At 45.2% G+C, this 16,613-nt stretch overlaps 2 protein-coding genes across 5 annotated transcripts; one reads left to right on the top strand and one right to left on the bottom strand.

The window, feature by feature from the left end:
• Positions 1–6: 6 nt before the first annotated feature.
• On the bottom strand, positions 7–6,358 carry ing3 (inhibitor of growth family, member 3). The gene is made up of 12 exons (XM_005734192.2): positions 6,223–6,358; positions 6,010–6,081; positions 3,962–4,062; positions 3,809–3,874; positions 3,050–3,146; positions 2,891–2,962; positions 2,089–2,205; positions 1,845–2,011; positions 1,119–1,312; positions 852–1,044; positions 717–755; positions 7–634 (listed from the first exon to the last, which is right to left on the bottom strand). Exons 1-12 carry the CDS (start codon positions 6,248–6,250, stop codon positions 518–520), a joined length of 1,263 nt encoding a protein of 420 aa, XP_005734249.1. The 5' UTR covers positions 6,251–6,358; the 3' UTR covers positions 7–517.
• On the top strand, positions 6,088–15,633 carry tspan12 (tetraspanin 12). Of its 4 annotated transcripts, none has more exons than XM_005734193.1 (8): positions 6,088–6,229; positions 7,417–7,929; positions 8,387–8,469; positions 8,665–8,800; positions 10,002–10,067; positions 13,395–13,502; positions 13,632–13,775; positions 13,888–15,633. In XM_005734193.1, exons 2-8 carry the CDS (start codon positions 7,864–7,866, stop codon positions 14,218–14,220), a joined length of 936 nt encoding a protein of 311 aa, XP_005734250.1. In that variant the 5' UTR covers positions 6,088–6,229; positions 7,417–7,863; the 3' UTR covers positions 14,221–15,633. The 4 variants fall into 4 exon arrangements, with proteins under 4 accessions (XP_005734250.1, XP_013766626.1, XP_005734251.1 ...); XM_013911172.1 differs by having other exon boundaries at positions 6,088–6,241; XM_005734194.1 differs by lacking the exon at positions 7,417–7,929.
• The last annotated feature ends 980 nt before the right edge of the window (positions 15,634–16,613 follow it).

Below are 16,613 nucleotides of genomic sequence, written 5' to 3'. Positions count from 1 at the left end.
TACATTCTGGCTTACTATGGAGGTCAAATGAGACTCATCTAATTTGGCTCCAACGGGCATTCATAGTTGTAGTCCAACAACCCATCCTGTTTGTAGTTTTAAATGAGTGAGAGGGGAGCATGGCCTCATGGGAAATAATTTCAGCTCTGGGAAAAATCTGCATATAATGGAAGGAGACAAAAAGACCTGGTTTACAAACTTGGCTATTCCAAGTATAATCCCAGATTAACCAAATATAAAACCTGGGTTGTATCTGTGCTCTGACAGAAAGACTCATTAATTATTCTGACCAGTTTAAAATGTCAAGATTAACTTCACTGAATCTGAATAACAAACACTAGTTTTGGCAGAGACTGTGGTTGTTTTTAGGCTTAGACTGAACCCAGATTTTATTTCTCTCAGAGCTGACATCACTTCCTCCACACGGCTTTAAATCCTCAGTGTCTGATGATGAGCAGTTTGCTGTTGGTGACCTCTGACCTCAGCCGCCTCTAATGAAGGTTACAAGGAGATGTGTCTATTTATGGCGGCTGCCCCTCCTCTTCATGGCCGCTGTGCACTGAGGGCAGTACCACTTCCCCTTCGGGGCCTCCGTCAGGCCAACACAGCCGTAGTGGAACCACTCGATCGGACACTGAGGACATACACAGACACGGTCAGCACATACACACAGACACCCGTTTCCACGGGTCAGAACCTGAAGGTAAAAGACTCACGTCTGTGTTGTCACAGCCGACCATCTCTCCATAAGAAACCTGAAACACAGAAGAGGAGTCACCATCATTCTATGAGGCCTCGTCAGTGATTGGTCCATCAGCAAACCTGATGTATGCGTGTATGTGTGTGTGTACCTGGTTACAGATGCAGTATCGGGGCTCGTTGGGGTCGTAGGTCCAGTCCACCTGACTGTTGGCCTCGGCTTCAGGCAGCACCGATGCCTGCTGGGAGAGCTCCTGAGCGAGCGCCGATGACGAAGAACAGGACGACAGTGAGGAGGAGGAGGACGACGAAGATGACTGATGGTTGGAAGACTTAATGCTGCTCCTGTAAAACAGAAGAAGAGTGAGTGTTTATCCATGCTGAGCGCTGGAGGCAAGAAGCCAAGATGGTGGTCTTACTTGGACTTGCGTCCTCGAGAGTCAGAGGTGGTGCTGGGGGTGAGGGTCTGAGTGAGGGTGGAGGCGAGGGCGGAGGAGGAGTATCCGGCAGTGCTTTCCCGGGACAGAGCGAAGTCCCTGCCCAGCTGGAAGTCGTTGTTTTTGATGGCCTCATAGCTCGCTTTGAGGCTGGACGTCCGTCGGCCCTCCTTCATCTGCTCACATGGATACATCAGCAGTAAAACGTTTAGGTCATGCATGCATGCATGTTATACTCTGTATGATACTGTATGTGACAAATAATAAAGCTTGTTTGTTTTGTTTGTTTGTCAGTAACACAGACAAGCACATCCCGTAGCCGGATGTCAGATTTTCTACCATCTTTCAGTCCTTGAACTAACCAAATGTGATTCAAGATGTCCGATTTAAAAATTCTTTGACCTGCTCATCTCAGACTGACAGTTACTTGAAACTTCAGGTTTGAGTTATACCGGAAACTCAACTAACACAGCAAAGCAGCAGAGCTGAGGCACTGATGATGATGAACAGAATGTCTGCAGATGACTTCAGAGGTGATGGAGACAGATCAGCTGCTCATGCGTTCTCTGTGGAACAAACGTTTCTGGAAGCTGTCGCTTTTTTCAAAGAACCTTTAAAAGATTTTAACTGATCCAAAACGACAAGTTTGGCCTGCAGGTGAAAACACCTGAGAAACTCCACCCCTTCTCTAACTGGATGTTCTCTCACCTGAGCTGTGGCCTGCACCGCCTGGGCAGCAGCCATGGTGATGGCACCGGCTCCAGCTCCAGCTCCGGGCCCTGAGGACAGCGAGCTCAGGTTGTAGGCCATAGGCTGGGAGGAGTTGACGCTGTACGCATTGTTGGTGGACGAGGATGTGCTGTTGGTACGGCAGCCTGCCGAGGACACACAGGTGAGGCAGGCAACACATGGCAGGCGGTCAGAGTGCTCTGGTGAGGGTCGTGGCTCTTACCTGGCGTGTTCTCTTTGGAGGCGTCTGACGTGAGCGTGGACAGCAGAGCTTCAGACTTGAACTTCTTCTCTGGGACGTGTTCTGTGGTGTGGTGGCTCGGAGCGCTATATTTTCTCTCTGAGAGCACACAAACATGCAGTTAGCTGACACTTCCTGTTTCAAACTGAAAACAACACAATACCATCATCATGTCCCGCCCCAAATTCATCTGAGGTTCACACTGCTTCAATCTGACACCATGTTTATGTTTGCTGCTGTTACCATGGTGAACCGTGGTCTGGCCAAGAGTGGCTGATTTCAGTCGGTTAAATCAGAGTGGACAACTCAGAGTGGCTCACTGTGCTTATGTCACAGCTTCCGCGTCAACTCAAATGATCCCGAATGACCTCAGCAGGTAAGGTCTAACGAGAACAAGTATCGTGACGCTAAACTTTTAAAAGTTGCTAACAACAGCACGAGGACGAAGCCAGAGAATGAGGTTAGTGTGGTCTAAAACCCAGGTTATCACTGCAGTTCAGGTTGATGCGTGATGTGTGACATCAGCAACTGGGAACACCTCCCACCTCGTTTACATCAGCATGACCGCTGCATGTTTCTGTATTCTAACATTTTAACAACTGTTAATCATCCTCAAAAAAATATTTTTATTTCTCATTCTCAGATGAACGACTACACGCCTCTGAAGACGCTTTCAGGGATTCATATGCATGGATTAGGTGGTCAATCAGTATGGATCAGGAAAGATGCAGGCGATGATCCAGACAGCAGACAACAAACAGATCTGGTGTTGCTGTGTACTCACTCTCTGTGGCGGCGTGTGAGTGAACGTGGTGGTTGTTGACAGGCTGAGACGGGCTGTCCATCTCCAACGATCCTGAGCACAGATGTGTGACAGGAAGTCAGGCACACGTTACAGGAAGTCTAACATTCCCCTGCCGAATACAACCAAAGAGCTACTCACGTCTCTCAAGGATCTCAGTGATGCCAGCGTTGTCAGCCTCCAGCTCCATCTTGAACTTGGCCAGTTCCTGGTCCAGTTTACGCAGGTGTCGGTCCACCTGAGACACAGAGGATCAATGAGGTCAACAACGAAAACCAATTTTAAACCAATCAAGCAGCTTTTCTGTGACACATGAATAATTTTTAAGTGTTGGGCTGATGGATGTCTGGATGTGTTAATAATCACACAGATGCCCCCAAAAGTTGATTCTTTTCATCTGGACGTAGCATTTTCAATGGGAGAAATGTTTCGTCACTCATTCAAGTGACTTCTTCAGTCTCAGCTGACTGCAGGTTTCCCCAATCTCATAAACAGTACATTTGCATTATGACTGAAACTAACACCACTGAAGGAACAATGGGCTGGAAGGTCAGTTCCTTGGCCATTAATATGCAAATTCTCATAACCCTTGATCATCATTGACTGATCAAATCTCACAGATGAGTGATCAATCTAACCAATCAGTGATTTATAACTGAAGGGTCTGAGTTTAGCTGGTATCTTTCAGTGATAGTGACCATGCTCTCAGACTGCAGGAAAAGTAACTCCTTGTGCTTTTTTAGTGGCTCTTCAAGGTTCTTTCTGCCCTCTAGTGGCGGCTGTGTGGAATAACTGAGGGTTCCTCTGAGATTTCTACACGTTAAAGCCGTTAAAGCCTAAATGTGCACCTTTGCCATTCTGTGATCACCTGAGTGACACCTGAAGGAAACCTTTACTCACCAGGTCATAGATCTGATTGGCCAGCTGGACTTTCTCATCTGCATCTTCCAGAGCTTTGTAGTAATCCTAAGAACACACACAGGTTTAACCCAAAAACCCAAGACACACACCACCCACACACACGCACAGAAACAAGAATCCGCCACCTCTGACCTTTTTAATGACCTCCATCTGCTCCTCTCTCCACTCTGGTTTGTTCTTCTTGGCGTTGACGAAGAACTCGATGACCTTCTGCTCCAGCTGATCCGTGGCATCTGAAGGAACAAACAGGAAAGGACGTGAGAAAACGCAGCACTCAGCATTTTACCATCACGTGTGCAAAGTCTGACTGCGGCCTTCCCTCAGGTGTTTCCTCTCTGTTGGTGAACTGCAGACTTATTCTGAGCCTGGGGATCACCTTTGGACTGTAGTTCTAATGAAATCAGAGCTGAGGACTCACCTGGTCCACACTAACCTGAGTGTGACTCCCTCAGGTGATTTGTTTTTGAGTGTTTCCTGCCAGCTGAAACCTGCAGCAGTGAGTGTGCCATGTGTGGATAATATTTGTTAGATTTTGTTGATTCGTGATTGGATACGCTCTGCAGTATAAATGTGCAGTATAAATAAAGTTTGATTAAAACTTTATTTCCCCAGCTCTCACTCAGTGAGTGCTCCTGTTATGTCACAGATCTGTGCCTCTGAACCAATGTGACTAAAGCTGAAGTAGTTTCATCATCTATTTGCAGCAACAAAAACATAGTATTCCAGAAACATGCTTTGCTAATTCCAATCAGCGCATCCAACATTACCTGCCCGAAACCGGAAGTGGCGTCATCTTCGCAGAAAATACGTTTTTTTCCTATAGAATACGCTGGTGGTTTTTAAAATTCATTTTTAAGTTTATGGCTTTCTGTACAGTTTCTGGGATGCTAAGAACTCAAATTACACTGCTGGAAATAGCTCATGCTGTTTTTTGCAAATTTGCATTACAATAATTATTTTCATTTTTCCTACAGTATATAAAAATCTGTGTATGTCAAAAATAAAACTATGAATACACTCAAAATAGATTTCCTGTGGTTGGAACCTATTTTGCGCAACTTTTTTGCATTTACAGTTTTGAGGGATATACCCCTGAAATTTCTCTAACTAGAAATATGTGTAGAAAACAAACAAACAAAAAACAATGTTACATTTTTTTGGTAGTTTTATTGCACTTTTTTGCAATTCATGTAGTTACTATAGCAAATTGAAATACTCCCAAAAAATATCACTACACCATCTAAAAATATATAGATAAGCTCTGGTGGACTTGGTTCTATGGTAGGTCTTAAAGGGTTAATATCCTGAGGTTTAAACAGATAGAAAAATGACAGCAAAGTGTCCAGCAATACTGGCCCTGTATTTATTTGGTATCAGATCAATACTTAAATCTGCAGTATCACACAGCACTAGCGCCCAGCACAGGCTCATTCAGAGTATCCCTAACACTCATTTATTATTACACCTTTCAGAGTCGCGTTTATACCATTGTTACAACATTGTTCTTTTTCTGGCTGCACACACAAGCGTTTAGAAAGTGGTTTAATTGATCTAACTCTAAGTCCAATTAAATTTGTGTCAGTGATTGAAACAAAATATTTTAGAGGAAATGATTACTATTTTAATAATCCTTCATTTTAAATTTCAGTTCAAAATTATTTAGTTTGTTCAGCAACTTCATAATTTATCAAAACATATTTTACTAAAACCTTTTTTTAATTTAAACTTTAAAAAATACAGATATTTACAGAAATCCTATTAAATAATCTCAGTTTAGACCAAAGAAATTTATTTATAAAGTGCTAAAATAGTGATTAGGACCTCCTGTGAGCGTCTAACAGCGATAATCATTTTAAAGTTGCTTTATTAGCAACTTGACTTTTAATGTGCATGAATGTGAACTTTCGGATCGGCAGTAATAAAGGGGAGGGGGCCCTGTGTGTGGATGTGACCCTGCAGGTGGTTGCTGCGCTGCAGTATCGTGCTGGTATCTACTGGGTTTCAGCCCGTTAGCCGCCTCTGCTAACGTGTGCTAATTAAGTAAGCGCCATTGGGCGGTCATCAGCGCCGGGACGCGGCTCTGTTGCTTGGACAGTCCCAGCAGGGCTGCCGCTATGTGTGCATGCCGCAGCGCGCGTGTCCCCGGTGTGTGGCGCCGTTGGCGGCAGGGTTGTACGTACTCTGAACCTGCAGGTCCATCTCCCTCATTTCCGTAAACCTGTCGCGGAGATCCATGGGTAGCTGCTCGATCACTGCCAGGAGAAGAAAAGGCGGTTACCTGCTAGCACGGCTAGGCTAACTGCCGGAGCCGACCTGGCCGGAAAATAACACCCATTTAACGCGCAGCAGAGCCCTGTGACACCGCTGCCGCTTCGGTGCAGTCCCATACTCACTCTCCAGGTAGTCCTCCAGGTACAACATCGTGTTTAATTTAAGGTGTCAGTCGTTTTCGCCGACAATTCTCTGCTTTCAATATGGCGCCGCCTGCCAACGTCTGCTCAGAAAAAAATACCCAGAAAAAAGGAGGTCACAGATGCTGACGCAAGCGTCTGCCCGCGCTCTGATTGGTTCACATACAGGCAGGCGTTGACAGGACAGATGCATCATGGGAATTGTATTTATATTTACACTTCTTTACGTCTTTTATGCACTACTATAGTAATCCTTTATTTATTTATTTGAAAATAAAAAGCAAGAGGGGTGTTTTTCTCAAGCCTGGTAAACTATTTCATTTCGACTGCACATTTACACAAAGCTTTTGGACATTTTTTTACCTGAAAAATTGCATTAATGACCAGCTGAAAATTATATTTACTTTTCTACAAGAATATGTGGACAGAAACAACTAAAGAGATTAAGAATAAATCCATCTCACCTTTTCTGTTCAGATATGTTTGCTAATGTATTAAATATTAGATTTGTGCGTTGTGGTACTAATTTAACACATTTAAAGTATGTGGACAAACAATATAAGCTGTGTGGTAACTTCTGTCCACATACGCTTGTGTTTTCACACATGTTCAGCTGTTAATTAAACATATCCCACTTCATGCGACTATAATTATTCATGAACCGAGCAGTGATTCTATTTTAATGATCATATATTAATTATAAGTTCTTATCAGTGATTTTAATAACTGTAAAATGAGTGCACGTGTTAGTCTATATACTTTGGGGTATATATATTGTTTTAGATTAGTGTTATAAGAACCATCCATTTACCATTTAGACAGCCAGTCACATGCGTTCACATTATTTTGATTACAAGTGTGAGCAGAAAAACAAACAAGCAGCCTAAATGGCCAAAATTATGTAGACACAAACGACATGTCTTACTGTATTTCCGTGGAAGTTTATGTCCACATTCTTTTGTCATACATTTTTCCTTCTACGAGTTTATGTTCAGTGTCCGGCAGTGTGTAACATAATAATATATGTGCAAATAGTCAGAAAGTTTGTGGAAAATAATTACAAGGTAGCCTAAAGTAAGTTTCCACATAATTTAGGGACAAAAAGTGCTACTGCAAAGAGTTTATGACCAGAACTATGTGGACAAACACTCCAAGCGCTGTGTGTGTTTCCTGCAGCTTCATCCTCTCAATCTCGGCCTGCTGACCCCACGGTTGTGCGGCTGGAGGCGGACACATTCCTCTGTCCTCCCCCCGGACGCTGTGAGAGAGGAGGCGGAGCTGCTGCTGCTTTAATTAGTGAAGAAGGAGCAGCAGGAGGAGCAGAGGAGCGGACGGTTCGGATTGTTACGCAGCAGACTGACGGAGCTGTGTGTGCGTGTGTGTATTCGTGTATCCGGTGACAGTCTGGAGGTGTGCGGACAGCGGTGACCGGTTCGGAGCGTGCGCAGTGAGGACCACCTGCTGCTGGTCACCGAGCGGGCCAGGGCGCGCGGGGACGGAATGCGGGTTTCACGCACGGAGTACGCGCAGTTCCTGAGCGCTCCGTGCTGTGTGCGTGCAGCGAGCATGTTGCCATGGTGCCCCGGGCTCAGATGAGCGGCACGCGGAGGAGCTCCGGTCGGGATGGCTCGCGAGGACGCGGTGAGGTGTCTGCGCTGCCTGCTGTACGCGCTCAACCTGCTGTTCTGGGTGAGAGGAGCGGGCACGCGCACGACTACAAGAGTGTAATTGCCCTTTAATGATCAGCGTGTTCGAGTCATTATACTAAAGCAGTCAAACAATGCAGTATTTTACTGCAGTAACTGTAGGTACTATGTCTAGTGGTAGTTGTTTGTATGAAGTACTGTGTTTAGTGGTAGTTCTGTGTACAGAGTACTGCGATTAGTGGTAGTTCTGTGTACAGAGTACTGCTTTTAGTGGTAGTTCTGTGTACAGAGTACTGTGTTTAGTGGTAGTTCTGTGTACAGAATATTGTGTTTAGTGGTAGTTCTGTGTACAGAATATTGTGTTTAGTGGTAGTTCTGTGTACAGGGACAGGCGGCGCTGGGGTGAAGCAGGCCGGGTGTTCCTCGCTGCCTGCTTCACATTCTCAGATGTTATTATAGGCAGCAGAAACATATCCATGTGTTTATTTCTGTGTGTCCAGCTGATGTCAGCATGTGTGCTGGGAGTGGCGGTGTGGATCCGTGACTCTCTCAACACCGTCCTCACCCTGACGGCCCACACCAGGTGAGTCTGACCTGGCTTGCAGCTCAGGTATCAGAGCCAACCAGGTGACAGCACCTGAAAGTTTTAATCATCTTTATCTGACACACCTTGTCTCTGATAGATGATCCAGATGTGAACTAAACAGCTGCTTTGTGAAGCTCGGAGCATGGAGGCTAATTCGTGTGTGTGTGTGTGTGTGTGTGTGTGTATATGCAGGTTGGAGGAAGCTGCCGTCCTCACGTACTCTCCAGCTGTTCACCCCGTCATTGTTGCCGTGTGCTGCTTTCTCATCATCGTGGCAATGGTGGGGTACTGCGGCACGCTCAGGTGTGACCTGCTGCTGCTCTCTTGGGTACGAATGCTCACATCACACACTTCAGAAAGGATTTTTACTTTAACCAAAGGCGACATTTATCTCAGATTTTACAATCAGAAGCAGGAAGTCCATGTCCTGGATTCAGCTGACATTTAACAAGAAACAGTTTCTGAGTGCTCTGACACATTTGGAAAAGCACAGATGAAGTCTCTGTTTTGAATCAGCCAGCAGAGGAAACATTTTTAGCTGCTCTGACTGTTGGTCAGTGTGTTACCTGTATGTTAGCATGACTGTTGGTCAGTGTGTGTTGGCGTGACTGTTGATCAGTGTGTTAGCTATGACAGGTCTACACTGAGACTGATATCATGACACAAGCACCCGCGGCTCCCACCTTCCTGTGGCGGGGTTAAGGTTCAGTGGCATTTTGCGTACACAGTGAAGTGGGAACATCAGAAACCTGGAGCTGATGTCTCTGAACCTGAAGCCCTATGAGCACTGAGGCAGACTCACCTGAGCTTCATCATAATGACACACTCCTCAGGTAGACTGATCTCTTATCAACTGGTTCTGCTGCAGCCTATCAGAGCATCATCTGCTCACCAGCTGCTAAACAAGGTGAAGAGGTCAGCCTCCACCTCCACACGCTCCACCCGCCTCACACACCTCCATATGGGAGGATTGAGCTCAGTCCAGAGTCCACCACTGTCAGCAGGTGTGCAGGTGTATGATGTCTCACACACACAGCCTACTCTGGACTCTCAGGTAGAGCCCACAGAGGTCACACTGTCCACCTAACTGTGTGTTTGAGCTACACCACCTGTTTTCTGTGCTCTGATTAGGCGGGGCCAGGTGTTGGGTGCCCCATTGTTCCCAACAGGTGATAAGATTGTCTCCGAAAGATGAGCTGCTGAGAGGAGCTTCAGTCTGCTACAGGGACTGCCCCGGGGCATGATGGGAACCCGCTCAGCCAGTTCCAACACACACACACACACCTCAGTTAGCTGTGAGATTACATAACAGTAGAAGTCTCTCATGTTTGTGAGTGAGTAGGTTATTCAGGTGGACAAGAAGATAAAACCAGCTTCAGACATCACACATTACTGTGCTGCTCAGGGTTAAGAGCTGCAGACACCTCGGGGCTGTCACTGAGGGAGAGGACGAGGTCAGCTTCATGCCTTTTTGACAGAAAGGTTTTAGGTTGATTATCAGACTAAACTCGTCTCCGCCTGTGTTTCAGTACTTCGGCAGTCTGTTGGTGATCTTCTGTGTGGAGCTGGCCAGTGCTGTGTGGACCTACGAGGAGGTGAGAACACTGAAGCTTTGAATCCCTGAACATGTCATGTAGTCAGACGTGAATGTGTTTAACCAACAAACCATCAGAGCAGGTAAAATTATAATCGTGATTCATAACTGAGCCTCTGTTCATGTGAAATTCTGCAGCTTTTTCTCACTGACTGATCGTGATAGTAACGAGTTTGTCAGTACGGAGTTACGGCGGTGTCGCGCACATGCAAGTGTTTCCGTCCTAAACGGATCATTTCTCGCCTCATGCACCGGCTGGACTCCAGTCTCTAATAATAATCAGGAATCTCAGACTTGTCCGGCTCCTCTTTCAGCGCTGCCGCGACACGCCCGTCACCTCACACCCACCTGCAAAGTACTCAAATACATCTACTCCAGTACTGCAGGGTACATTACCTGCAGTAGTTTGTAGTTTCAGTGAGTGTCAGACTCACGCTAACGATAACAAAATAAATATTGGAGGCTTGCTCCTCTGGGAGAGCTCAGAGAGCCTTGAGTAGCGCTTTCTGACTCATTTCTTACAGCCTGAGCTTTTCCTGCTGATTTCTCAAAGTTCTCAAAGTTTCAGGTGATCTCCAAACATTTTCAAATGAGCCAATTAGATTTTAGGGGTGACAGAATATGTTCTTTCGTTTGCGTTTGTTGTTTATAAAGTTTCATTTTGATTGCTGTCTTTGAAGCACAGCAGTTTGAGCCTGGCTTTGAACTCTGACCTCAGGCTCAGTTTATCTCTGCATTAGCTGCCTGCAGGGGGTTGTGGGTATTGTAGTAGTGAAGGTTTTACTTTTTTCTTTATCAGTCGAGCAGACACTCACACATGGACCTCAGGTTGGTCCCTGTTTGGGGGGTTGCAGTAAAAACCTGAAGTCCTGAGTGTGTGAGTCCTGTGGGTTTGTCATGTGGAAAGTGGCTGGAATTTTTGCAGTACAGAGGAGGAGGAAGGTAAAATCCGAACGAAACAAAAGCCAAAACAGTGCAGAAGAACTGGACAAAGGACACGAGTAGACTGAGATGATAAATACCGGAGGTAATGAGGCCAGCAGAAGGAACAGCTGGCAGTAATCACAGGACGAGGCAGGGGAAGTAAATACAAAGCACAGCTGACAACAGACTACCAAAGATAAAATGAGTAAACAGGCGACAGACTCACACATTTCACAAAAGTGAAATAGCTCAGACAGCGGGGTACACATTAGAGGTGGGAATCACCATACATCCCACAATACGATATTATCACAATACTTAACGCACGATACGATATTTTTGCAATTTTTTTAAATATTTTGCGATATTCAGATTCTGTACATAAAGGTGAACTTTATCAATATTCATTTTATCTAATATCAAAGTCTCACACTCAGTCATTCTCTCATTTCAGTCAGTTTTATTGTTGACAAACTGAACGGTTTGTATTACAGTCTAGTCCAACTTAACTGAATGCAACCATCTGGTACAATTATAGCTATTCTGAACTATGCAATTTATGAAAACTGTGCAGCCCATTCAGCAACTGAAGAATTTGAAAGTAAATTAAAACAAAATATAATTTTACATTAGATAAAAAAAGTTTTAAACTTAATTAAAATAAAACATGTCTTAAATTAAAATAAGTAAACTGTCATGTTTATTGCTGCCAAAAAACGTTAAACACATTTGGACAGTGAAGGAATGTCAGGATTCTTGCTCAGAAAAAGGAGCTGATCAACATGCTCTGAAGTCAGAACACAAAAACCTTTTTTGTAACAAAATATCGAATTCTGCTGTCCCTGTATCGATACATTATTAGCAAACAAAATATCACGATACTACACAGTATCGATTTTTTTCCCCACCGCTAGTACACATAGGAATAAACTACACAACAACCAGTGTTGGGAAGGTTACATGTAAAATCTATTCCAGTACAAATTACAGAATATAGGCCCAAAATGTAGCTTGTAACGTATTTTGTTAAGTTACTCAATGTAATGTATTCTGAATACCTTAGATTACTTGATATATTGTCATGCTTTTTAAAACTACATGAATGTACTATTGCTGTGTGATTTATTACTATTACTGAAGGCTACTTGCCACTGAGCTAACATTCTTAGCTGGCGTTAGCTGAGGTTCGTTCATAGACTGCAGACTGTTAGACTTGATGGATAGCATTAGCAACCTGGTAGCTGCAAATAATCATGTGCAGTTCTGAAAGCAATACCAACTAGATTTTTAAATCTTAGTATAAAATGAGTAACAGTAGGGTGGAGATTAGATAAGGCTGCACTTTTTGCAGGGATCTTGTGTAGAAAACTATTTCTGTATGACTATGTTTTCTTTCTGTCTGCTTTCAGAACTGCACATGATTATTAGCATCTAGCAAGTTATAATGCAGCCTTCAGTAAATTAATAAATCACACAGCAATAGTGCATCGAAGATATTGAAGTGGCACATAACCCAGGTAGCTACCGCATCTAAACCAGGTTGTTTGCGTTGGGTTCGGTTTGTTTTTTAAAAAGAACTTACTTCCGGATGTTTCTTTAGGTTGGAGGCGGAGTCTTTTCACACTGAGAGTAGCTTGGTTGGTGGCAAATAGAGTTTGCATTGCTCGGTCAGATTTCGCCCATCCCTTTCGTCTTTAAATGTGACGTGGTGTCGGAATTTCAAAGTAAGAAATGCATTTTGCCCATGCACTGCTGGCTCTGTTTGTGTAAGTGACACCACCAACATTAACAGGACGCTTACATTAGAGCCTCTTAGAGCCTCCTTTCCTGCAATGCGTTTAATTACCAAAATTAGAGAGTGGATAAAGAGGGGATAGCCTAACATATGAAACAACGTAACTGTATTCTAATCATTACCTATTTAAACGGTAACTGTAATGGAATACAGTTACTCATATTTTGTATTTTGATATGTAACACCAGTACAGGCATTCCGATACACCCCAACACTGACAACAACCAAACTCTAGCTTGCTCAGCACAGCTGTGAACCACACTGATCCAACTGACAACCAACAGAACATTAAATACTGTTTCAAAGACCACCACAAAGACTGGGTCCAAACCCAGAATGACCAGCTGACGTATGTTCATATGTTATGAAAGGAGCGTGATGGAGAATACACCGCAGCTCTGTTTCCTTCATCCTGAACCTGAACTTCAGTTTCCTGTTTTTGACCAATCAGGAGCCACGGCTGTGTGACTCATGTTTCTCCATGGGGATCAAGCTGTAATGTTTCCAGCAGTGAGCTACACCCGTTTAAGATCTTATTTTTACTTTTGTTTCACTGTAATTGACATGGTGTGTGTGTATGCGTGTGTGTGTGCATGTGTGTGTGCGTAGCCCTCAGTGCAGCGCTCTGACATGATCAGCCTGAAGTCTCGAATGCCAAACTACGGTCTGCAGCGTTACCAGTGGCTCACACACACCTGGAACAGCTTTCAGACTGAGGTAACACACACACACACACACACACACACACACACACACACACACACACACACACACACACACACACACACACACACGGTGTGGTCAGGTGACCTGTGTACTGACAGATGTTTCTTCACCTGGCCTCAGTTTAAATGCTGCGGTGTCATCTACTTCACTGATTGGTTGGAGATGACTGAGATGGAGTGGCCACCTGACTCCTGCTGCTCCAATCAGTATCCAGGCTGCGCTCGCCATGCCCACTACCACGACCTTAGCGACCTCCACCAAGAGGTGAGCCACAGCGGCTTCTCACTGGACAGAAACATCAGAGGACACGCCCTCTGATGACCCAGCTGCTCTTAAATCCTCCTCCTCTTATATGTGTGTTGTGTGTTTGTTTTAGGGCTGCGGTCCAAAGATCTACACCTTCATCCGTGGGACGAAGCAGTTGCAGATGTTGCGTTTCCTGGGCGTGTCCATCGGTGTGGCTCAGATCATCGCCATGGCGCTCACTCTCACACTCCTCTGGGCGCTTTATTATGGACGGAAGTCTCCAGAGCCGGACATGCCCACACTGCCGCCACCGGATGACCCCGACCCTGACACAGCAGCACATGCAGCCTCGGCGGACGCTTTAAAGTCGGGCTGCAGCCGCTCAAATAAAGGCTGCACGAACATGGCTGCCACCACACCGAAACAGCAGTTTGAGATGGAGCGACTTCACGCTGCTGCCTAAAAAGCTTCGTCCGGCTTGTCCAACACCAGACAACCTTTACTCAGTGAGAACACGAGCACCGGCAGCTTCAGAGCAAAGCCACACCCCCCGATGACCTCCTGACATCGCTGCAGCTCCAATCATCACAGAACAAAATGCGTGTCAGCGCGTGCCTGTAGCTGATAGAGAGGACGCATCATCAGTTTTATGTTAAAATTTAAGTCCTGAAGTTAAACTCTGGACTTCCTGTTTAAATAAGGCAGGTCATGTGCTTTTTCTACAGGAAAACAGGAAAATAATCTTTTATTTTTACAGTCTTGCTCTATCACATCCTCTAAACCGCACCACTCGATTATTGTTGATATCAGATGTACATGTGTGCAGCCTCTCAGCTTCCAGTTGGTCAGAGTGAAGGCGTTCCCACTCTTACAGTCTGACAGCTGATCTGATGGTGATGGGTGTAGCTGCTGTTCTGTTCGTGCTTCTCTCTGTGAACTGTGAGTCATCTGAAGAACAGACTGTAAACTGAGGATGGACAGAATGGTGACTTACTGCAGGTCTGGAGGAGACAAGTGAGACAGGTGAGGAAGAGAGGAGGCTGTTCCTGTCAGACATCGTGAACTCTAAAGGAGCTGATTTTGTTCTTCGGGATGATGAAGTCAGAGAACATGTTAGAGAACAGACTTCCTCCTGTTTGGACTCCCCGCCTCTAATGAGACCAAACATATGGACACAGCCGGCTGGAGACGGACTCCAGATATTTTCCTGACAGCTGTGTCAGGAGCCACTGGAACATTAGATGACTTTTGAATTGGATTATTTATGGAGCTCTCTGAGAGACTGTACACCCACAGGAAGTGTGAGAGTCTGTGCATGCTGTTGGATATTTATTGTTTGTTATTACAGCGTTTTCACTGGAATAAAACGAAATATTAAAGCTGTTTGAGACGGACGGCTTCTCCTCTGCACTTTAATGGCTCCTTACTGTAACAGCTGGGACTAAAGTGACCTCCCTGCTTTGTTCTGATACTCATGTGAGAGCATCTGTGGACGACCCAACTCTCACAAACTGTTTGCTGTGATGATATTTCAGATTATTGAGATGGGGCGATGTGGGAGGAGCTTCTGGATTTGGAGTGAAACCTGTGACATTCCTGCAGCTGCTGGGAGAAAGCGGAGACGGTAACACGGATACAGGGCGTCAGCTGCTTGCAGTGAAAAGCTCTCCAAATCCAGCGAGCATGAAATCCTACCTCTACTACCACTGTACGCTTTATTAATAGGTCGCTGAGTCTCGGCGCTCCGGCCTCAACTCTCCAGCGCTGTTTCATTCAGGCTGCCAGCGTCTGTGAGGGCAGACCGGCTCACTTTACTCGCCACGTCTATTTTTATATCACACGGCTTATCGTACACTCATCTGATCATTGTGTAGTTTCACAGCATTTCACGTATTACACAGTCCTCTGAGACTCTCTCTGATCGAACACCGCTCTCAGATCAAAACCACGTCAAACTCGTGTTTCCTTGTGTTTGATGAGTCGTGTGATTCAGCGTGCGACAAACTGAACTTCATCTTTGTCTGAGCTTTTTACTCACAAACCTACGCACCTGAACCCAAGCCTGTCCCTTCAAACAGAGACAAGACCGGCTCATAAATCATTCTGTCTGTCCTGTGGCCCTGAGAAATAATCTGTGGGTTATATTCAGTGTGTTTGACAACCTGCTGTGAGGCTGTGGATAGGCTAGCATTTGTGTCAGTGTGGTCACATGACCAAGTGTGAAAGGCACATCTGGAGAGCTGTTCCTTTCACACTTAGTCATGTGACAACACTGACATGATGGCCATGACCATGGAGCTCTTCATATCTGGAGCTTGAGTCAGCACATTTATGGATATATGTCAGCAGAAGCATCCCGACCCCACACAGGGGTTGCTCTGAGGGGCAGGCAGTACTATCAGCAGTGCAGTGTGAAGACTCAGAAATGCGTCAGTTCCTGTTTTAAACCGTACACGTGCACACACGCATCACTCAGTGTTTGTATAAAAGAACACGCTCACAGAGACGTCCGTCATCTTTTATCATTTTCTGTGTTTAGTCCTCAGTGAAGAGCTCCTCAAGGTGTTCAGGCCAAAAGAGTCTCCCAGCATCCCGAGTACATTTTTAAAGGTTCCAGGGGCACCACGGGATGCATAGCAATATCTGCTCTTATTTTAGATTCTATGTTTAGTTTAATATGGGGCCATGTGCCACCTGTGCGTAAGAGAGTTTTGTGATTTTCAATATTACTGAATAAACAACTGGTTGGTCTGAACCTCAGGAAGCCTCCAGCTGCTGCTGGCCATCACAGTAACAACTGACTGTGAGTTCCAGGGGAACAGGATCTGCTGCGGTGGAGCAGCTGATGCTCATAGA

This window comes from Pundamilia nyererei, unplaced genomic scaffold (genome assembly GCF_000239375.1).
Source record: "Pundamilia nyererei isolate P.nyererei 1_Seehausen unplaced genomic scaffold, PunNye1.0 scaffold00057, whole genome shotgun sequence".
NCBI classification, from domain to species: Eukaryota; Metazoa; Chordata; class Actinopteri; order Cichliformes; family Cichlidae; genus Pundamilia; species Pundamilia nyererei.
The sequence above is the reverse complement of the archived record's forward strand: the minus strand, read 5'-3'. Positions and strand labels throughout refer to the sequence as shown.